At 45.7% G+C, this 23,164-nt stretch overlaps 1 protein-coding gene and 1 long non-coding RNA gene across 6 annotated transcripts in view; one reads left to right on the top strand and one right to left on the bottom strand.

Moving 5' to 3' along the window:
* RFX8 (regulatory factor X8) overlaps nt 1-23,164 on the bottom strand; it is an 87,285-nt gene that overhangs the window by 18,511 nt on the left and 45,610 nt on the right. For all 5 annotated transcript variants that reach the window (XM_017864992.1, XM_017864991.1, XM_017864990.1 and 2 more), the window contains exons 5-9: nt 14,652-14,715; nt 7,614-7,724; nt 6,949-7,026; nt 3,763-3,876; nt 2,437-2,587 (exon numbers count right to left, since the gene is read on the bottom strand). In XM_017864992.1, the coding sequence (XP_017720481.1) occupies nt 2,437-2,587; nt 3,763-3,876; nt 6,949-7,026; nt 7,614-7,724; nt 14,652-14,715 (518 nt within the window). The remainder of the gene's footprint in view (nt 1-2,436; nt 2,588-3,762; nt 3,877-6,948; nt 7,027-7,613; nt 7,725-14,651; nt 14,716-23,164) is intronic.
* On the top strand, nt 3,818-21,475 carry LOC108524103 (uncharacterized). Its single transcript, XR_001883977.1, has 3 exons — nt 3,818-3,881; nt 19,212-19,325; nt 20,682-21,475. It is a non-coding gene; the product is annotated as an uncharacterized LOC108524103 (long non-coding RNA).

Raw genomic sequence — 23,164 nt, 5'->3', positions numbered from 1 at the left:
GAGTGCTACTATGATCTGAATGTCTGTGTCCCACACCCCCAATTTCATATGTTGAACCTCACCCCCATTGTGACAGTGTTAGGAAGTGGGGCCTTGGGGAGGTGATGAGGTCCTGAGTGTGGAGTTCCCATGAAGAGGATTAGGCGCCCCAGAGAGACCCCTTGCCTCTTTCACCATGTGAAGACAACACAAAAAAACAGCCGTCTGTGAACCAGTAAGCAGACTTTCCCCAGACACCCATCTGTGGGTGCCTTGATTTTGGACTTCCCAGCCTCCAGAACTACAAGCAATACATTTCTGTTGTTAATTTACTGCCACCTAGTGGGTGATATTTTACTACAGCAGCCAGATTGGACTAAGACAGGTACTCAGAGGAGTTTAGGGTTTTTACCCAGGAATCCTGAGCACCCCCAGCTTTCTCATCCTACAGTGCTTTCCTTGGAAAATAATCAAAGGAAAGGAAAGGATGAAAAGGGAACACACAGAAACAGGTGTTCTCCTCTTGAATGCATTCATTCATTTGACAAATATTTGGGAGAACACTCGTGCAGTGCTTGCTCAGTAGCTATTTGTTGGATGGCTGCTGAGCTGATGGATGCAAGAGGACAGCCCTTCTCTTCAAGGGGCTCGTGCTCCGGAGGGTGGGTCACCAGATATGAAAACACATCCCAAAAGCAGCCTAAGTGCTCCCATGCGATGTGAGAGCACAAGGAAGAAAGGGAGTCTGTTTGGAAGAAGGTATCCAGGAAAGCTTCACTGAGAAGGTGACATTTAATCTGGGTTTTAACACGTAGGTAGGAGTTAGCCAGGAGAAATGGGGCAGGAGGCAGTCCAAGCATAGAAAATGGCAGGAATAAGGGCCTTTTCTGGGGACAGCCAGTCTAGTGTTGCTGAAGAGTACTGTTGGGTCATGGGAGTTCCTGGGGACATGGAGACAGGGATGGGGCCAGAGGCCAAACTGTGAATGACTGCACAGCAGTGGAGAAGAGTGGGCCATCTGGGCAGCAGAGGCCAGGGAAAGTTAGTAATTGATTAACTGCTGTTTTAGAATGATCACTGGGGGTGCAGGAGAGTGTGGCTGGGGAGTGGGATGGAAGCAGGATGACCAACTAGGAAACTGCTGAAGTAGCCTAGAGAGTGAAGAGACAGAGGCTTGAATTCAGGCAGGTATTAAAGGAGCACAGGAAAACTGGAGCGAGGCTCTGCTCCCCACTCCTTGGACCCCTTTGCAGCAAGTCCCAGTCTCACCTTCTGCAATGTCCCTAAAATTTCCAAGTGGGGCAAACTGGATCAGGGTACTCAGTGTGAGTAGTGAACACACTGGGGGTGCGGGGCGGGGGCGGTGGGGTGGTGATTAGACATGGTCCTATGATACAGGTACTTTGAGAAGTGCCCTATCTGCACCACCTAGGAAACAATTGCAAAGGAAGCAAGACTCAGAAAAACGTGGGGAAATAACTGGCGCCGGCTTGGTGAGAAAATGGCCCTGAGCTGGCCAAGGAGGGTGGGACCCCGTGGGGAGTCCGAGAGCTTCAGGCAATGATAGAAAAACTTCACAAAGGTGAGAGGGAGAAAATGAGTATTTCCAGGACGATCTGACAGGGCATGGCAGGTGTGGGCTGGCCTTTGAAGGAGCATGGAATTGCAGGGGCACAAAGAGGGCAGATTTATAGAGAACTGGACCAGGTGACAGAGCAGTTCAGGCTCACGCTCGGAAGCCACTGCAGGCCTTGAACAGATAAATAGCCTGGTGGAAGCAGCATTCAGAGACTGCAGCCTGGCAGTCAGACCCAAGGGGAAAGCATTCTAGAAACTCAGCAGAGAGATGGTGCAATTCGGGTGTGAGACGTGAATGCCCTGGTGAATATCCACACGTAGAACAGCTTGACCTGGACTTTTGAGTCCATGTTAGTAATCAGAAGAGAAATAGCTTAAAAGGGTGTGGCTGGATCAGCACAAAAATCCATCACCAGCACTAAAAGTCAGAAACCCTCAGCAGGCTGGGTCTTCCGGACTGTAGCTGAGTGCATGGGGTAGCAGCTAAAAGCTACCGCCCAGGTTGAAAGTCAGATGCTTCATCTATGCTTACAGAATTAATTAATTAATTAATTACTTTATGTTAAAGACAGGGTCTTGCTCTGTCACCCAGGCTGGAGTGCAGTGACATGATCACGGCTCACTGCAGCCTCAACCTCCTGGGCTCAAGTGATCCTCCTGCCTCAGCCTTCTGAGTAGCTAGGACCACAGGTGTGTGCCACCACACCCAGCTAATTTTTAAAACTTCTTTTTGTAGAGACAGGATCTCACTATGTTGCCCAGGCTGGTCTCAAACTCCTGGGCTCAAGCGATCCTCCTGCCTCAGCCTTCCAAAGTGCTGGGATTACAGGCATGAGCCACTGCACCAGCCCAGAATTTATTTTTTTCATTGAAACCTACCTTTGAGTTTGGAGATCTGCAAGAGGGCTGGAAAACCTTCCAGAGCATTAAGAAGCCACAGCTGCAATTTCTTACTAAATAACCGCACATATTTCAAGTACTGAATAGAAACATCTTCCAAGAAGTCATGAAGGAGAACATCCTCAATTCCCTACAACAAAAGTATCAAGACACTATGATTCTGCTGATGGTGCAGGTGTGACTGAAGCTCAAATATGCCACAGGGACAGGGCGGGTCTCAAGAAGTCTGAGAGTGGGTCCCCACCCAGTCTGAGGGGTCAGCATCACGCAGCCTGGCCACTGCTTCCCGTGCAGGACGTCAGACTGGTGCAGCCACAGTTGGAATTCTTTTCCTATATTTTTATTTATTTATTTGAGATGGAGTCTCGTTCTGTCACCAAGGCTGGAGTGCAGTGGTGCGATCTCGGCTCACTGCAACCTCCACCTCCCGGGTTCAAGCGATTCCCCTCCCTCAGCCTCCCAAGTAGCTGTAATTACAGGTGCACACCACCACACCTGGCTAATTTTTTTGTATTTTTAGTAGAGACAGGGTTTCACCATCTTGGCCAGGCTGGTCTCGAACTCCTGACCTCGTGATCCACCTGCCTCAGCCTCCCAAAGTGCTGGAATTACAGGCATGAGCCACTGCTCCCGGCCTCAAGTATTTTTCAAAGATTGTTAAGTGATACAAATATTTTTTAAAAATCACACAATGCCGGCCAGTACTAGATGGGTCAAACCAAACATATTTAAGGGCTGAACCCAGCTTCCAGTTTTCAACCTTTGTGTTGAAAACTTAGAAGTACTAGATGATTTCCTTAAAAATACTCAAATAAAAGGTAAGGCTTGTGACTCGCTGAAGGAGAACACGTTTTTAACCCAGAAAAGATATAGACCTGACCCTGCAAATACAACCCTCCAAATACAATCACTTTAGAGATAGAGCTTCAACTAAAGCAAAGCAAAGCAAAACAAAACAAAACAAAAACCCTGGCAGTTATGCATATTACAAAATTATTCCAATTATTCATTTTAGAATGTCTTATTTTCCAGAAATTCCCAGAGAAAGAACTTCGACTCAATTCGGGCTTCACTGGTATGGAACTAGAGGTCACTATGTGCATTGGCTTTTGGTTTCCATGAGGTAATTCACAAACGAAAACTGAGTGTCAGGCAGAGCTCAAAGGGCTCCTGGTCCACACACCCCACTATTCACTCCTGAGAGGACCATGGGGACTGCAGAGAGGTGGAGCTGTGGGTCCAAACCCAGCATTTGCCGGCAATTTCTGCAGTGGATATACCCTAGAGACTCACGTGTCCTCCTACCTTGTACAGCTGGAAGTCGTAACGTTTAAAGAGCTGGCACACATCAGGCAATGACATCAGCATGACTGTGTCTGGCTGCAGAGACTTCCAGAAGGAAGTAAGCAAGTCCTCCACCTGGGGTGAGTAACAGAGCATATCGCCAAAACTCTTTCCACCTCACAAGACTAACCCTCCCATAGATACTTCCGTACCCCGGATGACAATGGGATGAATTTTGTTCCAGTACGTGTAAAGATTTGCCTCTCAGCTTTTCCAAGCTGTATTTTGATAGAATTCTTTCCAACAACCCATCTGAAAGCACCTGCCAGTTGGATGAGATAATGTAGAACATTATTAATATTTTCTTGAGGCAGTTTCTAGAAAGGAAGCTGTTTCTGACCACAAGGGGGCCCCAGCTGATTATACTAGGATGAGGACTGGGCCACAGGGCACAGCCGAGAGAGAACAAACGTTCATTGACTGACTGACTGACTGCCTCAATCATTTTTCCGCTCAGAGAGAGGTGTGATAGTACTTAATCTACGAGACCTCCTCCTTGCCATCAAGTTAGAAGTCGCCTAACGACTGTGGAAGGAAAAGGGGACTGGTGTGGTTCTACACAGGAGCCTTCTCTAAAGACTTACGTGGACAACTTCGCGGGGCATCAAAATGGTGGCTCCTCTGGAAAAAATGTTTTTTCCCATGTTGACTTTTCAGTTTCCGTTCTTGAACCAGGTGACTGATCGGCTTTGCAGCCAATAGAGACTCTTGCCTATCTGGGATTTCCACAGGCTCAGATACTGCAAGCCATCACAACCTTGTTGTATCTCCCCTGGTCCTGGTGCTAGGATTTGCCAGTGACACTAGACAAAGCACTGGCCCCATGCGTAGGTCATCAAGGAAGTTAGGGTCAACTCCTGAATTACTTGGCCACAGGCTCTGATTTAAAATACTGTTATCAGGGCATGAATTCTAGAGAAGACTTCTCCAAAGAGACTCCAAAAAATACAACACAGGGTGTAGCAATCCCTGTTCTCTCAGGCTGGGAACCTTGGAGCATGGAGCTTTGGGGAAGGGGGGTCTGGGTGGAGCCACCACCACAGACCTGCCTCTGCTCACCCCTCACCACCCGCGTCCAAATCACCAAACCTGTTGTGCTGTCCTATGAAATATTTCTCTAACCTGCCAGTTTCTCTCTGATATTACTGTCACTGCCTCAGAACCGACCCTTGTCGCTTCTCACCTCAACCGTGACAAAACCTCCTCACTGCCTCTCTGTTGCACGACGGCCAAGCCCTATTGTCACTGCTCCCCCACTGTCTTCTCAATAAGTCCGAGTTCTTCCTGGGGCATCCGAGGACCTTTCTGGCATCAGCCTACTTTCCCACCTCCCCTCTGGCTTCTCTTCTTTAGAAATAGTAAAAAATCGGCCGGCGCGTGGCGGGCCTGGCTCAAGCCTGTAATGCCGCGAGGCACTCCTTGGGAGGCCGAGACGGGCGGATCACGAGTCAGGAGATCGGAGACCATCCTGGCTTTAACATGGTGAGACGCCGTCATCTGACTAAAAATACAAAAAACGATAAGCCGGGCGAACCTGGGCGGGCGCCTGTAGTACCAGCTACTCAAGGGTGAGGCATGAGGCACGCTGGAGAATGGCGGGAAACCGGCGAGGCGGAGCTTGCAGTGAGCTGAGATCCGGCCACTGCCTCCCAGCCTGCGCCAGACGAGACTGAACGCCGCTCAAAAAAAAAAAAAAAAAAAAAAAAAAAAGAAATAGTAAATCTAGGCTGGGCGCGGTGGCTCACGGCTGTCATCCCGCACTGTTGGGAGGCCGAGGTGGGCAGAGTCTACGTGGGCAGATCACCTGAGGTCAGGAGTTTGAGACCAGCCTGGTCAGCATAGTAAAACCCTGTCTCTACTAAAAATACAAAAAATTAGCCACATCGCGTGATGGTGGGCACCTGTAGGTCCCAGCTACTCAGGAGGCTGAGGCGGGAGAATCGCTTGAACTCAGGAGGTAGAGGTACAGTGAGCCAAGATGGCACCACTGAACTCCAGCCTGGGCAACAGAGCAAGATTGCGTCTCAAAAAAAAAGAAAAGAAAAGAAATAATAAAATATAGTCATAGTGACCTTTTTGTCACATCATGCCTGTGAACATCATGCTGTCTTTACCTGCACTGTGGGTTCTACCTGGATTCCCTCTCCTACCCCATTTTCTGTCTATTGCACCTCTGCCTTTCCTACTAGAGTCAGCAGCAACGTGGCCTGCTGTGGAAGCACTCCCTGGCCTTCTCTGGGCACCCAGAATAGTCTAATCATGCAGCTATTCTAGAACTTTCCACATTGCATCATATTTATTGGGTAACATTGCTCCTTTCATTACCAGACTACTAACTTCTCAAGCCTTATGGAGAATACTTTCCTAGTCCTGGTAATGGTGTTGGTCACGGGGTGGGAATTAAATACGTATTTGATGAGTAAGTGAAGGAGGAAAGGAATATGTCAGATATCCAGTGTGGATGGATATTTGTAACATTGCATCAACAGGACAGGGGCCATCCTGAGGGCATCTTGGTCTTTCCCTCTCTAGAATGCTTTACGCCGAGTAGGTAGTAAATGCAATCGTGCTGAATGAACGTTATCACCCAAAGTTGAAGTGCTTAGAATATACTAAAGCATCAGGAAAAAATTCTCATTTGAATGTGCACTTGTTTCCTTGGATTTTCATCTCACACTGCAGAAGATGAAACTCAGAATAGCTAAAAGATCTATTCATGTTTTCCACAGCCAATTCTAGGATAAAATCCAATCGTGACAATACCCATGCCAGATCACTCAGCTGCAAAGTCCTGCTCCATCTTCAGTTAGCGCATATCAATAAAATGGCTCTTCAGCACCATTGAAAATTCCAGGGTGAATTTTATTACCAATACTTTATTCAAAATGAGCGGAATTAGGATCTAAAAAATAGCTGAATTTGGATTAGAACCTAAAGTTATCTGTATTAGCACCTTGGAGAATTTCCAACTGATTACACTGAATATCAATGTCACCGTCAAGAACTCAACAACTACGACAAAGGTGCATAGCATGTAAGCACTTCAGTGCAGTGGGCTATCACTGGACATCTGTTGATGGGGTCTCTTCAAATAAAAATGATGAATAATGAGTCATAAATGCTTGTATTTTATAGATAAAACCCTACCCTCTCAAGTTCTTGGTTCCTCACGTTTCGTAAAATGTCTCGACAATAGTTGCAGTATTCATCAGCAAGGAAGGCCATCTAGGAAGAATATGGAAAATTATTTCAGCTTGTGAGCCATTTCAGAAATGAACTGATCCTCACAGACTTTTCTGAAGCTCTCAGAGGCCGCTCTTGTCGCAGTTCTCAAATGACAATAGCTGGGCTCTTCACTTGGGCCACAGCATATTTTTTGTTTGTTTCTATAAATGAACGCAGACCTTATAGGCTGGTAGTTCATGTAGCTTTCATTTCAATGTCATAACTCATACTTGCAGATTTATTCTACCACTACAAAGGCCAACAAATGTTGACATGTTTTTTTCTAAACTTCAATTTTCCCCCTCCATAATTCCCCAGCCCTAATTTCTAGAAAATCCATGTATCTGTTCCTTTCTTTGTCTTGGGGAAGCAGCAGTCCCGGGGGAGCCTTGCCGTAGGATGTGATAGGAACCCTAAACTTTATGAGCACCATCAAGCCAGGGAAGGTTGCTGGTCCTCATGTGTGCGGCAAAGGCAAACATTATTCCATGTGACACAACTATGACCACGGGCACAAAAGGAAGCTATTTACTGCCCTAAGCATCACACAGCATGAAAGGTTAATTGCCCCATGAGTGCAAACCTACCACATTACAAGAGTATTTCTTTGCCAGCTCTTGCTCCAAAAATGGACATCTCCTGAATTCAGACAAAGGGGATCCAACTGGGTCTCTCTTCATCGGTGAATGATCTTCACACTAAAAATCATTTGTGCAATGGATTATGTCTTTAAAATAAAATACTTTCTTGGCATATAAATCATCTTATGATCACACTACTCTAAGTTAATATGGTATGTAACCTTTTAGCCACACCTCTGCACACATTACTGATTCCTGCAGCTTTCCTCTCCTATTTTATTCCAAATGCTGCTAATTTTTGTCTGTAATTCTATGAACGATGGCCATCAGGGAAGGGACAGGATTTAATATATTACCAAATGTATCTCTCTTGGGATCATCTATTTATAAATCCTCTGTAGCAATGTACAATAAGACTATTATCTATGAATTATTTAATATCACAAATACACTTCTACAACCCTTGTCCATGTAATTGTTTCTGTTTGAAATAAAATCATACCCTGTTTGGGTCATCCTGCCTATATCATAACAACAGTTGGTTGTATGAGAAATCTCAGGGCCGTTGCCAACAAGGAAAATGAGGAGCATGGACTTTCCTTTAGAAGAACCAATTACAGGTCCTGGCATGGTGGCTCATGCCCTATAATCCCAGCACTTTGGGAGGCAGAGGCGGGTGGATCACTTGAAGTCAGTGGTTCAAGACCAGCCTTGAAACTACTGTCTCAACTAAACCCCGTCTCTACTAAAAATACAAAAATTAGCTGGGCGTGGTGGCAGGTGCCTGTAATCCCAGCTATTCGGGAGGCTGAAGCGGGAGAATTGCTTGAGCCAAGATCGTGCCACTGCACTCCAGCCTGGGCGACAAAGAGCAAAACTTCATCTCAGGAAAAAAAAAAAAAAAGGAGCCAATTATAGGATGGGAAGGAGGAAGAAAGGTGGCATGGCAGAAAGCAAGTGTGACATTCCTCCCTGCCTCCCTGTGTCACTCATGTTGCTGTCCCCTCTGGGAACGGGGAGGCATGAGGGCTCCTCCTGGTCTGAATAAAGGGTNCAGGCGCCCGCCTCGTCGCCCGGCTAGTTTTTTGTATTTTTTAGTAGAGACGGGGTTTCACCGTATTAGCCAGGATGGTCTCGATCTCCTGACCTCGTGATCCGCCCGTCTCGGCCTCCCAAAGTGCTGGGATTACAGGCTTGAGCCACCGCGCCCGGCCTTCACAGACTGCTTTTGAATAATTTCCCTTACAATAAAGTAGGATGAAAGAATTCCTCCAAGTCAAAAACTGAGCTGCCAACCCTGCTACGCCAGACTGTGACTTTTCATTTTCTCTCCAACCTCATGACCTGCTCTCTGACCCTACAGTTCCAAGGTCAGCATTCCATCCTTAGCCTGCCCAGTCCTTATGAACCCTAAGCCTCACTAAGCTACTCACTTATAGATTTGCTTTTGTGGGTTTTGGTACGTTTCTGTCTATCAGACATCTGAGGGCAGGGCAGCTTCTCTGATCACCTGTGCCCACCCTTTAGAGGAGGAGTGAGCTCAGCCACCATCACACGCAGTGCTGCACACACCGGAAAACAGGCACCACTGTGTCTTCCTCCTCTCCAATGTCTCAGTATATACCAGTACTTCACTGAGGATCACGCAAGTTTAGACAGCATGCTCAGCTGTCCTCTCGGTGCCCTGAAGTCTGTCCTTCATAACTGTTGTGATTCTGAACTTCTTTGAGAATCTGATGAAAGCAACTGACTCTCTCCCTGGAGAAAATGAATACTATGCACACAATATTATGGAGATGCCACGTTAAAACTTCTCCCATTAATACTGTTGGAATGACGTAGGGGTATAGATGTCTAAATAAATACATAAAGCAGGAACACAGAGGGGACAGCTCAAAGGGGTCTCTCCATTGGGTGCTGTCTAAGCCTCATTCATACCACATTTTAGAATGTTGGCTTTATTCGGAGTCATCAGAAGATGGGTCTTCTTGACATTTATGCAGCCAACAGACACATGAAAAAATGCTCATCATCACTAGCCGTCAGAGAAATGCAAATCAAAACCACAATGAGATACCATCTCACAGCAGTTAGAATAGTGATCATTAAAGTCAGGAAACAACAGGTGCTGGAGAGGATGTGGAGAAATAGGAACACTTTTACACTGTTGTTGGGAGTGTAAACTAGTTCAACCATTGTGGAAGACAGTGTGGAGATTCCTCAAGGATCCAGAACTAGAAATACCATCTGACCCAGCCATCCCATTACTGGGTATAAACCCAAAGGATTATAAATTATGCTGCTATAAAGACACATGCACACGTATGTTTATTGAGGCACTATTCACAATAGCAAAGACTTGGAACCAACCTATATGACCATCAATGGTAGACTGGATTAAGAAAATGTGGCACATATACACTATGGAACACTATGCAGCCATGAAAAAGGATGAGTTCGTGTCCTTTGTAGCGATATGGATGAAGCTGGAAGCCATCATTCTGAGCAAACTATCGCAAGGACAGAAAACCAAACACTGCATGTTCTCACTCATAGGTGGGAACTGAACAATGAGAACACCTGGACATGGGGCAGGGAACATCACACACCGGGGCCTGTCAGGGTGGGGGGCTGGGGGAGTGATAGCATTAGGAGAAATACCTAATGTAAATGACGAGTTGATGGGTGCAGCAAACCAACATGGCACACATATACACATGTAACAAACCTGCACATTGTGCACATGTGCCCTAGAACTTAAAGTATAATAAAAAAAAAAATTGAAACAGGAGAAAAAAAGAAGATAGGTCTTCTCGTATATGGGTATGGGTGATGCTCAAGTTGATCATACGGAAGGATGGAGCTATTCCGTGAAGCTCATTGGCCTGATCATAGGTGCTTCTGTTAGAGAACTGAGAAATCCTCAATTTCAACTCTGGGCTAACCTCTCATACTGCAAGACCCCAACTATATCCGTATTTTCCAGTGCACTCACACTCTGACCTCCTGGTTATGTCAGTGTTCTCTGAGTGTTACTGCTGGTATTCCCAAAGCAGCATTCTCAAACACATCAGAATCCCTTGGGGCACTTGAGATCCATGTTCCCAGGCCTCTGGTGAGTCTGATGAGACGAGAACTCCAAATGTATAACCAGCCTCCCTACTGAGCCTTCTGCATGCCCATGCTGAGAACCGCAGCCTTAGGCAGCCAGTTCTTTGCCGAATGCTACAGAAATCTCTACATTTCACCATGGCACATATAACACCGTTTCACCTGTTCAGAAGAAAACATCTGACAATGTACCATTAAGATATTCAAGAAACGATTACAGGGAGAATATAAAAATATTTTATTACACAACATAATAAAGAGCAAATTCACGATTTCCTGAAGTCAATTCCCTGAGGTCTCTTCCTCCATAGACATTACTTACAGGCATAATCCTTTCATTAGAAACTGTGAAAAGAATTGGTCTTTCACAAACAATATTTTTAAAATCATAAATTGAAATATTTCTTTACAACATAAACAACCAGAAATCTAAAGTAAAAGTAGAGTACAGAGCCACTAACGTGTGGATCCCTGCAGAAGATTCTCTGCAGCAGAAGGCATTCAGGAAGCATGCTGAGGAATTCCAGTGTGGAAACAGCTTAACAAAGCAAAGAAGGGGATGCAGAGAAGTTGATCCATGGGTACAGACAGTCAGTCAGAAGAGATGAGACCTAGGCTTTGATCAATCAGTAGGGTTACTATAATTCACAAAAATCTATTTGATATTTTCAGATACCCAGACGAGAATCATTTGGCTGCCCCAAATAAAGAAAAGATACCTGTTTAAGGCAATAGGTATCCCAATTATACTGATTTGATCTTTACACAGTATACAAATGTATCCAAATATCACGTGTATCCAGAAAATATATACATCTATTGTATATTAGTCTTTAAAAATCCACCAACTTTTAAATAAATACCGTGCTGAGTGTGGTGGCTCATGCTTGCAATCCCAGAACTTTTGGAGGCTGAGGCAGGAGGATTGCCTGGGGCCAGGAGTTCATGACCTGCATGGGCAACATAGTAAGAGCCTACAAAAAAATTAAAACAAAACAAAAAAACAAAAACAAGAACCAAAAACCCATTTCTGGGCATGGTGACTGACATACACCTGTAGTCCTAGCTACTCAGGAGGCTGAGGTGAGAGGATGGCTTGAGCCTCGAAGTTGGAGGCTCCAGTGAGCTGGGATCGTGCCACTGCACTCCAACCTGGGCAAAAGAGCAAGACCTTGTCTCTAAAAAGTAAAATAAATAAATAAATACTGCATAATGACAAATATGTATCCAAAAAAAGCTGTATCTGAAAAATGACAAAGAAAAAAATGAGACCGGGCGCAGTGGCTCAATCCTGTAATCCCAGCACTTTGGGAGGCTGAGATGGGCGGATCACGAGGTCAGGAGATCGAGACCATCCTGGCTAACACGGTGAAACCCCGTCTCTACTAAAAAATACAAAAAACTAGCCGGGCGAGGTGGCGGGGGCCTGTAGTCCCAGCTACACGGGAGGCTGAGGCAGAAGAATGGCGTAAACCTGGGAGGCGGAGCTTGCAGTGAGCTGAGATCCGGCCACTGTACTCCAGCCTGGGCGACAGAGCAAGACTCCATCTCCAAAAAAGAAAAAAATGAGAAATTCTACGTAGATTATTTAGGTACATTAAATGCAGTTTGAGATTTTCAATAGACCCAAGAAATGTCATTAGAGATACATACTACCATTCATGTACTCATTCTTTAGTGAGCATACACTAGGTGTCAGCCCCTGAGAGTCTGATGTGTGATGCCTTCCCACCATCACCTGCTCCACCAGGCACCATCTACCTCCCCAGGGTTACTCCATCAATTCTCCTGAATGCCTTTGATCCTTCCTGCATCCTTGAAGACATTGTTCCCAGAATTACTGCCCCCAAAGCAAATGTATCCTGTTACTCTCCTTCTGAAGATGCCTCGATGGTGCCCCACGGTCTCCCGGGTCAAATCCAAGTTCTCTGCCTAGCATCGACAAGCTCTGTGCCCTCTGGTCCTCTCCACCTACCTCGCCCAGTGCACTGCTCCCCAGCATATGCACGCTGGGTTCCACACACGTTTGTCATCACCTCCTGGCTCCAATGCAGGCTACACCCTCAAAATGAACACCCTCCTAAGAGAGGAGCCAGCGACCCCTTCCAGGACCAGCTCAAGGGCGGTGTGACAGGCAGAATCAGGCCTCTCCACCCCAAAAATGTCCATGTCCTAATCCCTGGAACCTATGACTATGTTCCCTTGCATGGCAAAAGGGACCTTACAGATGTGATTAAGGTTAAGGACCTCGAGACGGGAGGTTTTCCTGCCTTATCCAAGTGGCCTCATGTCATCATAAAGGTACTTTAGAGAGAGCCACCTTTCCCAGCTGCAGGGAGCCAGAGAGACTGCAGCGTGAGGATTCAGCCTGCCTTTGCTGGCTTTGAAGACGGGGCTTGCCATGTTGCCCGGGCTGGTCTCGAACTCCAAGGAACGGGAGAGACCTCTAGAAGCTGGAAAAGGGAAGGAATGGATTCTTCTCTAGAATGCCCAGAAGGAACACAGCTCTGCCAACACATTGATCTTAGTCTGGTAAGAATGGTGTTGGCATGATGACTTCCAGGGCTGTATGGTAATACATTTGTGTTAAGTCACTGAGTTTGTGCTAATTTGTCACAGGAGCAGTAGGAACTGCACTCTTTAGTGCAGTGCTCCCTAATCACTCTTGCCTCCCATAGCCCCTCTCCCCCACCCCCAATTTGGAGTTCCCAAACGACCCATGGCCTGAACTGCCCACTCGACATGGTACCCATTGTTCCACGTCTAGCTTAGTTTCCCAACTACAAAACTGTGTTCTACTTAAGTAGAGGGGCTTTGTTTGTTTTTAGCTGTTCTTACACAACCTATTCACCCCTCATGAAAGCTGGTCACAAAACACATTTATAAAAGGTTATCTGTTCAATGACACTTGTCAACAAGACAGTATCTGTTATGGACAGAATGTTGGTATCCCGCCCAGGTCATACGTTAAAACCCTAATCCCGGCTGGGCATGGTGGCTCACTCCTGTAATCCCAGCACTTTGGGAGGTCGAGGGGGGCAGATCGCTTGAGACCAGGAGTTCGAGACCAGCCTGGCCAACTTGTGAAACCCTGTCTCTATGAAAAATACAAAAATTAGCCAGTGTGGTGGCAGGTACCTGTAATCCCAACTACTTGGGAGGCTGAGGCAGGATAATCGCTTGAACCAGCCGAGGCAACAGAATGAGATTTCATCTCAAAACAACAACAACGACAACAAAAAAACCCTAATCCCAGTGATGGTATTTGGAGGTGAGGCCTTTGGGCGTAATTAGGTCACAAAAGTGGAGCTCTCATGAATGAGATTAGTGCTTGTTCCCTCTCTTTCCGCCACGTGAGACACAATGAGAAGTCGTCTGCAACCTGAAAGAGGGCCCTCCCGTAACCTGGCCACGCTGGCACCTGGGACTTCCAACTTCTGGAACTGTGAGAAATAAATGTTTGTTGTGGAAGCCATTCTGTCAATGGTAATTTGCAGCCCGCAGTAAGACAGTATCCAAGTACTATCATATCGTTTTGGCCCACTAAAATAAAATCAACTCATGATGTCATACATTAGTTATTCACAGTTCTGGTGTCCTAATTCAAAGAGCTGTAACTGTAATAGGGAGACACTTCAGACACATTTATTGCCAACAGCCTATATATCCTTTTTAATTTTAGCTGAAGAAACACAGTTAAGCAGGGAATGTGCAGCCAAACAGTAGGTTCCTTAAGGACAGAGACTATGTCTGTCTTGGCACAGTGTATGGAAAGTGGTGGGCACTGAACATTCATGGTCAGATGGGTGAACGGTTAGGGGCTACCCAGAGTAAGAACATTACACACAGAAAAATAGCTGGATCAAATTAAGCAATCACTGGTATTGCTGGGTCTGGGTCTATTGTAGTAAATCTATTTGATTCAACACTCACTGTTGCTTCCTGTTGGATAATGCTGTTATAATTAGTAGATTTTTCAAAGGCGATGGCATCTCCACTGTGAAGGAACAGAAAACAGAGAAGTAATTTTAGCAAGACACTTGTCTCTGAGCAGAAGCATGAAGTTTCTTTTGCAGCAAGGCTATCTGTTTAGGGGTATAACTTTTATTGAAAACCCCTCTGCCATGTTTCTATTCACCAATGGTAATGATCGCAAGCTTGGGGATTTAAAAAATCCATTTCTGTAACTGGGACAACCACTCATTTCTTTTTAAAGGTTTACTCCTTTCAGAAGCAAGAATATGATATCGTCATGGGTAGAATTCACTCCTGTGGGAAAAGAAAAACCATCATGAACATGAAATCTTATTACTTTTTGATTTTGGTGCATTGTAAATGATCGATACGGAAATCGTAATATCCTCTGAGTTGATGGATGTAGAAGAACACCTTTACAGAACAAAGACACTGGTAATTAATAATACAGATGTAAATTGCATTTCACCATGCCTCTTGGATTCATATATGATAATGGAGAAGTTTATACATAATGGAGAACAGACTCAGTCCTATCTATGCAGTACAGCACATTTTTTCTTTAATCATCGGCATTTGAGAAACTGTGAGCCTAGTTCACTTGCACCGCGGAATGTCCATTCTCAAGATGCCAGAGGTGGTGATGTCTCCTCCCACTTCCCCGCCACTCAGTACCAGAGTTGTGGCCGAGCCAAGGTCAGACGTGACTTTGGTGGGACTGTCTACTCCAAGTCAACACACATCCTCCTGCCTGATGATTTCAGCTCTACCTGAACATAAAAAGAGAGAAGAGGAAGCCAGCAGCCTCTACAGCAGCCTCTTGCTGTGCTTCTGGAAGCTAGGCAATGGTCGTCCAGGTGAGGAGAACCTGGGAGGAGGTGGAAGTCAGAGGGGAGGTAGAGGAAAATGGCCTTCTTTCCACATAGGATGGTTATACGTCCTCCCCAGCCTCTTGAAAGCCCCTGGGGCTCTCTTCTGAAGGTTTAGGTCAGTCCATTCTCCAAACCAAGTCATAGAAAACTGGGCAGAATGCTTGATACCCATCTGATAAATGTTTCCACATAATGTTCTATTTCAAAGCAGGGCACACAGATTCAGGGTCTGGACACAAACCCACTAGAAAGGCACTCTTCATCTTTTAATAACAGTTGTTACCAAAATAGAAATTTTACCTTGGACTTCCCAGTGGCTGCAGGACACAGCATCTGTTCAGCCTGAAAGGGTACATGGATAAGCCCTGCATGTGCACATAGGGTGATGGGCAACGCTAGAGGAGCCAAAGGCAAAGAATTTGGAGTGTCTTAGGAATTCCATTTGTCATGTATTATGGACTGAGTTGCCTTCTCCCCAAATTCCTGTGTTGAAGCCTTAGCCCTCAATGGGACTGTATTTGTAAATAAGATTATTAAGGAGATAATTAAGGTTAAATGAGGTCCTAATAATAGGGCCTTAATCCAATCCAGGCCTAGTGTCCTTATAAGAAGACACCAGAGAACTTGCTCTTTCTCTCTCTCTCCATGTAAACAACAACAACAACAAAAAACAACATGTGAAGACACAGCAAGAAGGCGGCTGACTGCAAGCCAGGAAGAGAGCCCTCACCAGAAACCTAACTTTGGGATACCTTGATCTTGGACTTCCAGCCTCCAGAACTGCGAGAAAATAAATTTCTGTTGCTTAAACCACCCAGTCGGTGGGATTTTGTTATGACAGCCCAAAAGAATGCATCATATCTCAATATCTTGGGTAGGTGTGACAATTATGCAGTTTCTTCAGGTAAAATGTATCAACAGCCCATTGCCACAGATACTGGGACATTATAGCAACAAAAACAACAAATAATAAATCAAACTTAGAATACAGACTAGAATGAAAGAAGACAGAAGAAAGTATCAGAAGTGAAATTTCACTAAATAAAGCGCTCATAGAAAAGAAAGTTAATCAGGAAAATATGGTCATCACTCTTTAGAAATGTCTAAAAGTTACTTGTGAGACTTTCTTCAACTAAATTGGAGGAAAGGCATTTTCTCCCCAATTCCACATTGTGTCGGCATGCTACTCCTAATACGTTTTCTTTGGAAAATGAATGTAAGACCACAAAATGAACACACTGAGCTCCATCCATCCATCCATCCATCATCAATCCATTTCTCATTCATTCATCAGTGCCTACTGAATGCCAGGCATTGTGCCAGGCCTTGGTGGATATAGCTGTGCTCCAGGGAGACAAGGTCTGTTTTCACACAGATTATAGCCTATGGGGGAGGAAAAACGTTACACAAATAATCACAAAGATGTTGAGTGAGGGTTATGACAGCTGAAGTGTTGGGTGCTAGGAAAACATACATCAGGGGACCATCCAGTTCTCTTGCTAGTCCAACAATGCACATCTCTGTCAACTGGCAGCTTGATGAGCTCAGGAGACCTGCATATGTGATCATTTAGCCTGAGCTGGTTGGTGTTCATCACATCACCATATTAAACAATTTTGAACAGTGACACTGATCCTCATAGGGCATTCCTATAGATACTCAGAAACAGGTATTTCAAAGCTAGAATATCTGGTTTCAAACTTAAAGGAATGACGAGGAAAACTCTCAACTTTTCATCACTCAACCCTCTCCCTCCACTCCGACTCTGGGAGCTTTGGACTAATGAGTGATGCTCATTATGACTGAGAATGTTCTCAATTATTTTGAGTTCCTAAATGATACTCCCAAGTTTCTGCCTCCATTCAATGCAGAATATGGGCTTAACAGCAATCGAAAGGGAGGCATCACCCTCCTCATCTTTATAGGGAAGCCTGAAGGGACCTGCCTGCCATGCAGGAGCCCGTGTATAGCAGGAATCCTCACTGGGAGAGGTATGTTACTTTTTAGCATTTAATTGGGAGACTTTATGCATTAACCTAACGGTGAGAAAGAGAAAATATTTCAACCTTGTGGAGAGATGGGGTCATCTATGAAAAAGTCCTCATCTCTACCTGACCGGACCAAGACATTTGTCTGTTCAAACGAATGGCAAGGCTATCTCTTTCCACCTCTGGAATGCCCTAATTTAAGAGACTGGCTCACAAGACGGGTCAACATGTAGGTTTAATGAGATATTTATTTTCTAAAATCACCTAGTTTCTGAGGCCTCTGCAAACAAAGAACCACAAAAATATTCAAGTGACAGGGGGATTCGGAGGCAATAACATAGTTGGGCTACAAGGCAGGTGAGCAGAGAGTTGCTGAGACCAGCAAGGTGGGGATTCATGAGGGTCCAAGTTCAAGTCACCAGCACCCTGAGGATCTGGCAGATTCAGAGGAGGGAACACTGCAGGCATTGCTGGGCTTTCATCTGGCAGGCATGGCTGTGCTAGGCTAGAAAGGGAGGCTGTGGTAGACCAGCGCTCCACCAGGGTGCAGTTCTCCGTATGTGGTCACCACCCAAGAGGAGGTGCAGGGAGTGTGAGGCCAGAGCAGGCCTGGAGGTGGCCGTTTCAGACAGAAGCCCTGAGTGCCCACCGGGACAGCTTTGTGTCTTTGGGCTCACTGCCTCCTGCATCATTTCCAGAGTGGGGCTCTGAGTCAGGCCTTTGGGACATTTATCAGGCTGTGATCAAAAGCACAGTCATTGCTAAAATACAGCGCCAAGGAAACCACACACATCATCTAGGGCTGGCCTCTTTGTGAAGGAAGGGCTTCCAGTCCAAAAGGCATCTTCACCTGCTGAGGCCTGTGATGTTCTACCAGTGCCAAATCACCGAGTCAGAGGAAAACAACAGAGCACAAGGCAGACTGTGACACAGGAGTGACTCCCAGGCGAGTCCTTGGGTCATTTGCATTCCTCGGTAGCTGCCCCCCTTAGTGACTGCTCCTCAGGGCCCAAGCCAACCCCTGCCTAGGATGTTAGGATTTAATAACCACTGGAGGGAAGGGCGGGGTCAGCTGGGGATGGAGGGAGGAGAGCCCAGATGGGGAAGACCAGGGAGGGAGGAGGGCTGAGAATTCCTGCAGCACAATGGAACAGGCCTCCTTGTTCAGCTCTGCAGCTAGCTGGCTATATTGCTTTAAGCAAGTCACATGAAACGCCAGGGCCTCAATTTTGCATGCTGTAAAGGGAGGGACTGGGATTTGGTGATCGCCCCCCACCAAGACCTTTTCCAGCTCTCACTGGAACACAGGGACTCAGAGGTCCCCCAGGTCTTACACAATGGTCTGAAGTTTCCTTCTGGGCTTCACGCACGGACAATAGAGGAGGGCCTGGTTTCTTCTGGGCACCGGCAAATTGTCCACTTCACTCAGTACAGTGAAGACAACAGACTGAGAACCGCATTTTACTTTAATTTGTATGCATCAATTTGTCTAAAAAAGTCAGGCATAGAGAGGACTGAGACACTATTATATGGCACATTACTCATCTTGTTTCTTTAATTTTTCCCATAAAGTCTTTCAAATGTAGTGCTAGCTATCTAATATGCTTTTTGACATTAACTTTTTTTAGTCTAACTACAATTTGCATTCACATTCTCAGGTTTTGACATCATTTGTCATTAGTCCAGACTTTCATTGACATCATTTTGGCATCATAACTTGCCCTCGCAAATCACTCTAACCAGTGGTGAAACAACTTGAAGCAATTACAAAGGTAAGAGGATAAAAATGTAACAAAACCTAATTCATGTACCATACTTGTTCCGTGTCAGATTTCAGAGTAAAGGCTCTCATCGTTAATTCTTCCTCAAAGCACATGAAGTAATTATTTTGGTTTTGATTAAGAGAAGATATCTTTGACTTGATGAATATTTTTATATACGTTAAAATAGTAAATATGTATATTCACATTGAGACATGTCATTACGATTTTGAAAAACTAATATAATTTTGATTATACTAATAACATTAATTATTAAAATACACTCAGCACTTACTCATCCTAAATGTTTTACTTGTTTTACCTTAGTTCTCATGAACACCTATTAGGAAGGTAGATAAGAATTATCCCCAATTTGCAGATGAAGGACAAACAGAATTCACAGAGCTGGAGATCTAGCTCTGACTTCCAAGTAGAATATTACCTATTCTACAATTCTGTCTTTTAAGATAGAATCACGTGTGACAAAAAAAAAAAAAGTACACAAGCAAAAAGTAGGATATCAATTTGTTGACACTGCAAATTAACAAGAACAATCTTGCTTTAAAATCTGTTCCTCTGCGTGTTGTGGTTTAGTCATTTGCTGCATTGGGGCCATTACTGTTACATTACTTAACTGTATCCTGACCAATTCGATTTTACGAACAGCTTCATTTCAAAATGATGACCGAGGGGGAGACCTGTGGAAGGGTGGGAAGCGTAAGACATCCACGTTCACCTTCTTGAGGCAAAACTCAGCCACTGGGGGGTCAAGCTTCACTGGCAGACAGCAAATAACACGTTGCATTGCACAGGCGTCTGTCTGTTGGACATGGGCAAGTGAGCGATGCTGTGAACAAATGATACAGTTCCTGCTGTGAGAGGTATTCAGAGCGGTACCTCCTTTTCAAACCTTTTCCAAGCAAGGAAGGGTGCAGTCTAGGCTGTTATTCTCTACACATGTATTTTAAACTGCCAGACAACAACCAGGTAATACATATTTTATAACATTAGCAAGTTCTAACCAGCCTTGAAAACCATAGGGTGGACAAGGCCAAAAAGCTGGTTGCAACTTGGACACCGTATTAGTACCTGAGAGGGAGGCCCTCTGGGGCTCACTGAAGGCCTTGTGGGGGGCCCTGGCCCCAGGAAGACACAGCCCCCACTCTCAGCCCCTACAAGGGCCTTGGCTGCACATACGGGAGGAAAACAGGCTCCTGCTTGGGGCTGGAGAGACCCCTCTGAAAGAACCACTGGTGTCTGACATCACCAGGCTGTGGTGCCCACCGCTGCTGGCTCCCTGTGAACCCGCTCGCCCCCAGCGCGGTGCAGCCTGGAAGACGAACCTCTCCCTCTTCTGCTCCATTGCAGGCACGGCCAGCTGTGGACCTGCAGCCCTGCATTCCCCAGGCTCAGGCCCGCCAGGCAGCCCCCTGAGCTCATGGCTGGCAAAAGAACAAAGGCGTGGGAAGAACAAAGAACAAAGTTGAAGGCACAGTTTTAGAAGCTTTTTAAAGGCCTTTAATAAGCTGAGTTGCAAAAGCTGACATGGTGAGAGAGAAGTGTGTGTGTGCTTCGGGAGGGATGAGGGTGAGGCTTAGTTTCCACATATCCCCAAGGGAAACCGGAGACTCCCAATGGCTGATTGCAGACTTTACATGACATAAAATGGGGATTCGTGTTTGGAAAATGACAACAAATTTATCCGTCACACAAAACCCAGGGATTTTGCCTAAGAGGTAGAGAATAAAGGTTAATTACAAAGAGCTGTTTCTCCAGATGTGATATAATGCACGCACATATACACACGTACACACACACGTGCATACCCACATACACACACACACAATCTCCACTTCCCTGTTCCCCTAGACAATAATACAGTATTTTATACTTTGGCCTGGATTTTTCCATGAATTTCTAGGTCAGCAATTATAACAAGGTCCAAGCCTCAATCTGGTTGCCAACTAAACGGGATTGGAATCTGGGGAGGCCATCCTGCCCTGACTAGGGAGGAAGAAGGGAGGGGGAATGTGCTGGACTTTGTGAGGTGGTCTTGTTCATATGGCACACATTGCACATTTATGGTCACTTTCATTTAAAAAAATAGCCTCAGGCTGTTCATTTGTTTTAAAAATCCAATCTTGATCTCTCCTTGGTGAGGATGGACACTACCTCTGCATTTTCAGCATGATTCACCACAACCCCCATCCCACCCCAGCGAAGACGCACGCCCCCGACCTGCTGCTCAGCCACCTCTCCAGGTGTCCAGTTCAGTGGACCACCAGCGCCCTGGTTCCCGGCTCTGTCACAGCATCCCTGCTGCATCTGTGGGCACCCTCTTCTCCCCTCCCCAGCACAGGGGTGTGGAGGGAGGAGCGGGATGTGCAGGTTCAGGGACCTGGGAATCAGAATTTCTGAACTTACGGGGCTTACAGGGCAATATGGGGGCAACAGGGAGGAGATAGGAGCTCATCCTGATACTACATCTATTTTCATTCGATTCGATGCTTCTTTGGAGTAGTTGGTCGTAGTGAGAGAAGTCACCACTTTGCTACAATCCTGGTTCATGGCCAAATCTCTCTACGACGATGCTCTTATTGGTGTTTTCATGTCTTTCCTCAACACAAGGTCCAGAAAGAAGATTTAAAGACAAATGACATGCCCTTGAACAGCCTGCGCACAGCTCAGTGACTCTGAGAACTGACGTGGGAGAGCTTGCATGTTCTAGCTAAGAGGATCCTAGCAAGGCATGCTCTTTTAACCATCCCCACCCCCAACCAAAATGAAATTCCAGTTCCTCCCTTAGGCAAATATTAGTAGGAGAGTTTTTGCCAATCAGTCCTCAATTGCTGCACACATAGAGAAGTGGCTGTTTCGCATAAAGCATTGGGGAAAGACCCACACACTCATCGTAGGTTTGCTGGAGGACTCACTTCTGGATTTTAAACACAATAGAGATCGCACTCTTAAAAGCTGTGTGTGAGAACACACCCTGAGCACACACAGCTGCACACTGTGAGGACTGACCACCTCCGGGTGGGCAGCGCTCTGGTCTTCTGTTGGCCGCTGGCCTCCCTCTGCTGAGGAGCCCCGCTCCAGTTCTGTTAAAGACACTGATGCCTGTGTGTCCAGAGGAGAAGCAACTGTGTGCACGGATGAAAATGCCAGGAGAGTGCTCTCCAACTGTGAGGAGAGAGGGTGGGTGTCAGAGGAAGAAACCCTGAGATTGAACCCCCCGAGAAATGGGCAGGGGAGGGCTGTGAGGATACTTCATGGGGCTTGCCATGATGTCTTTTCCTGAATTATAGGATTCTGCTTGATTTATTATTTTTAATTGAAATTCTTATGAAGATAATTGTAGATTTACATGCACTTGTAAGAAATAATTCAGGCTGGGTGCAGTGGCTCACACCTGTAATGTCAGCACTTTGGGAGGCCGAGGCAGGAGCATCACTTAAGCCCAGGAGTTGCCCAGCCTGGGCAACATAGTAAGACCTGTCTCTTACAAAAATAAAAAATAAAAAATAAAAAAAATTAGCCAAGTACAGTGGCTCCCAACTGTTGCCAGCTACTTGGGAGACTAAGGCAGGAGGATCCTTTGAGGCCAGGAGTTCAAGACCAGTGTGGACAACACACCAAGAGCCTGTCTCTACAAAAAAAACAAAATAAAAAATCGCCAGGTATGATGGTGCATGCCTGCGATCTCAGCTACCCAGGAGGCTGAAGCAGGAGGATCGCTTGAGCCTAGGCAGTCAAGGCTGCAGTGAGCCATGATCATGCCACGTCACCACACTCCAGCCTGGGTGACAGATGTTTCAAAAAAAAAAAAAAGAAAAGAAAAGAAAAAAAAG

This window comes from Rhinopithecus bieti, unplaced genomic scaffold (assembly GCF_001698545.2).
Source record: "Rhinopithecus bieti isolate Rb0 unplaced genomic scaffold, ASM169854v2 scaffold_76666, whole genome shotgun sequence".
Taxonomy (NCBI): Eukaryota; Metazoa; Chordata; class Mammalia; order Primates; family Cercopithecidae; genus Rhinopithecus; species Rhinopithecus bieti.
This window is presented reverse-complemented; position numbering and strand designations above follow the sequence as displayed.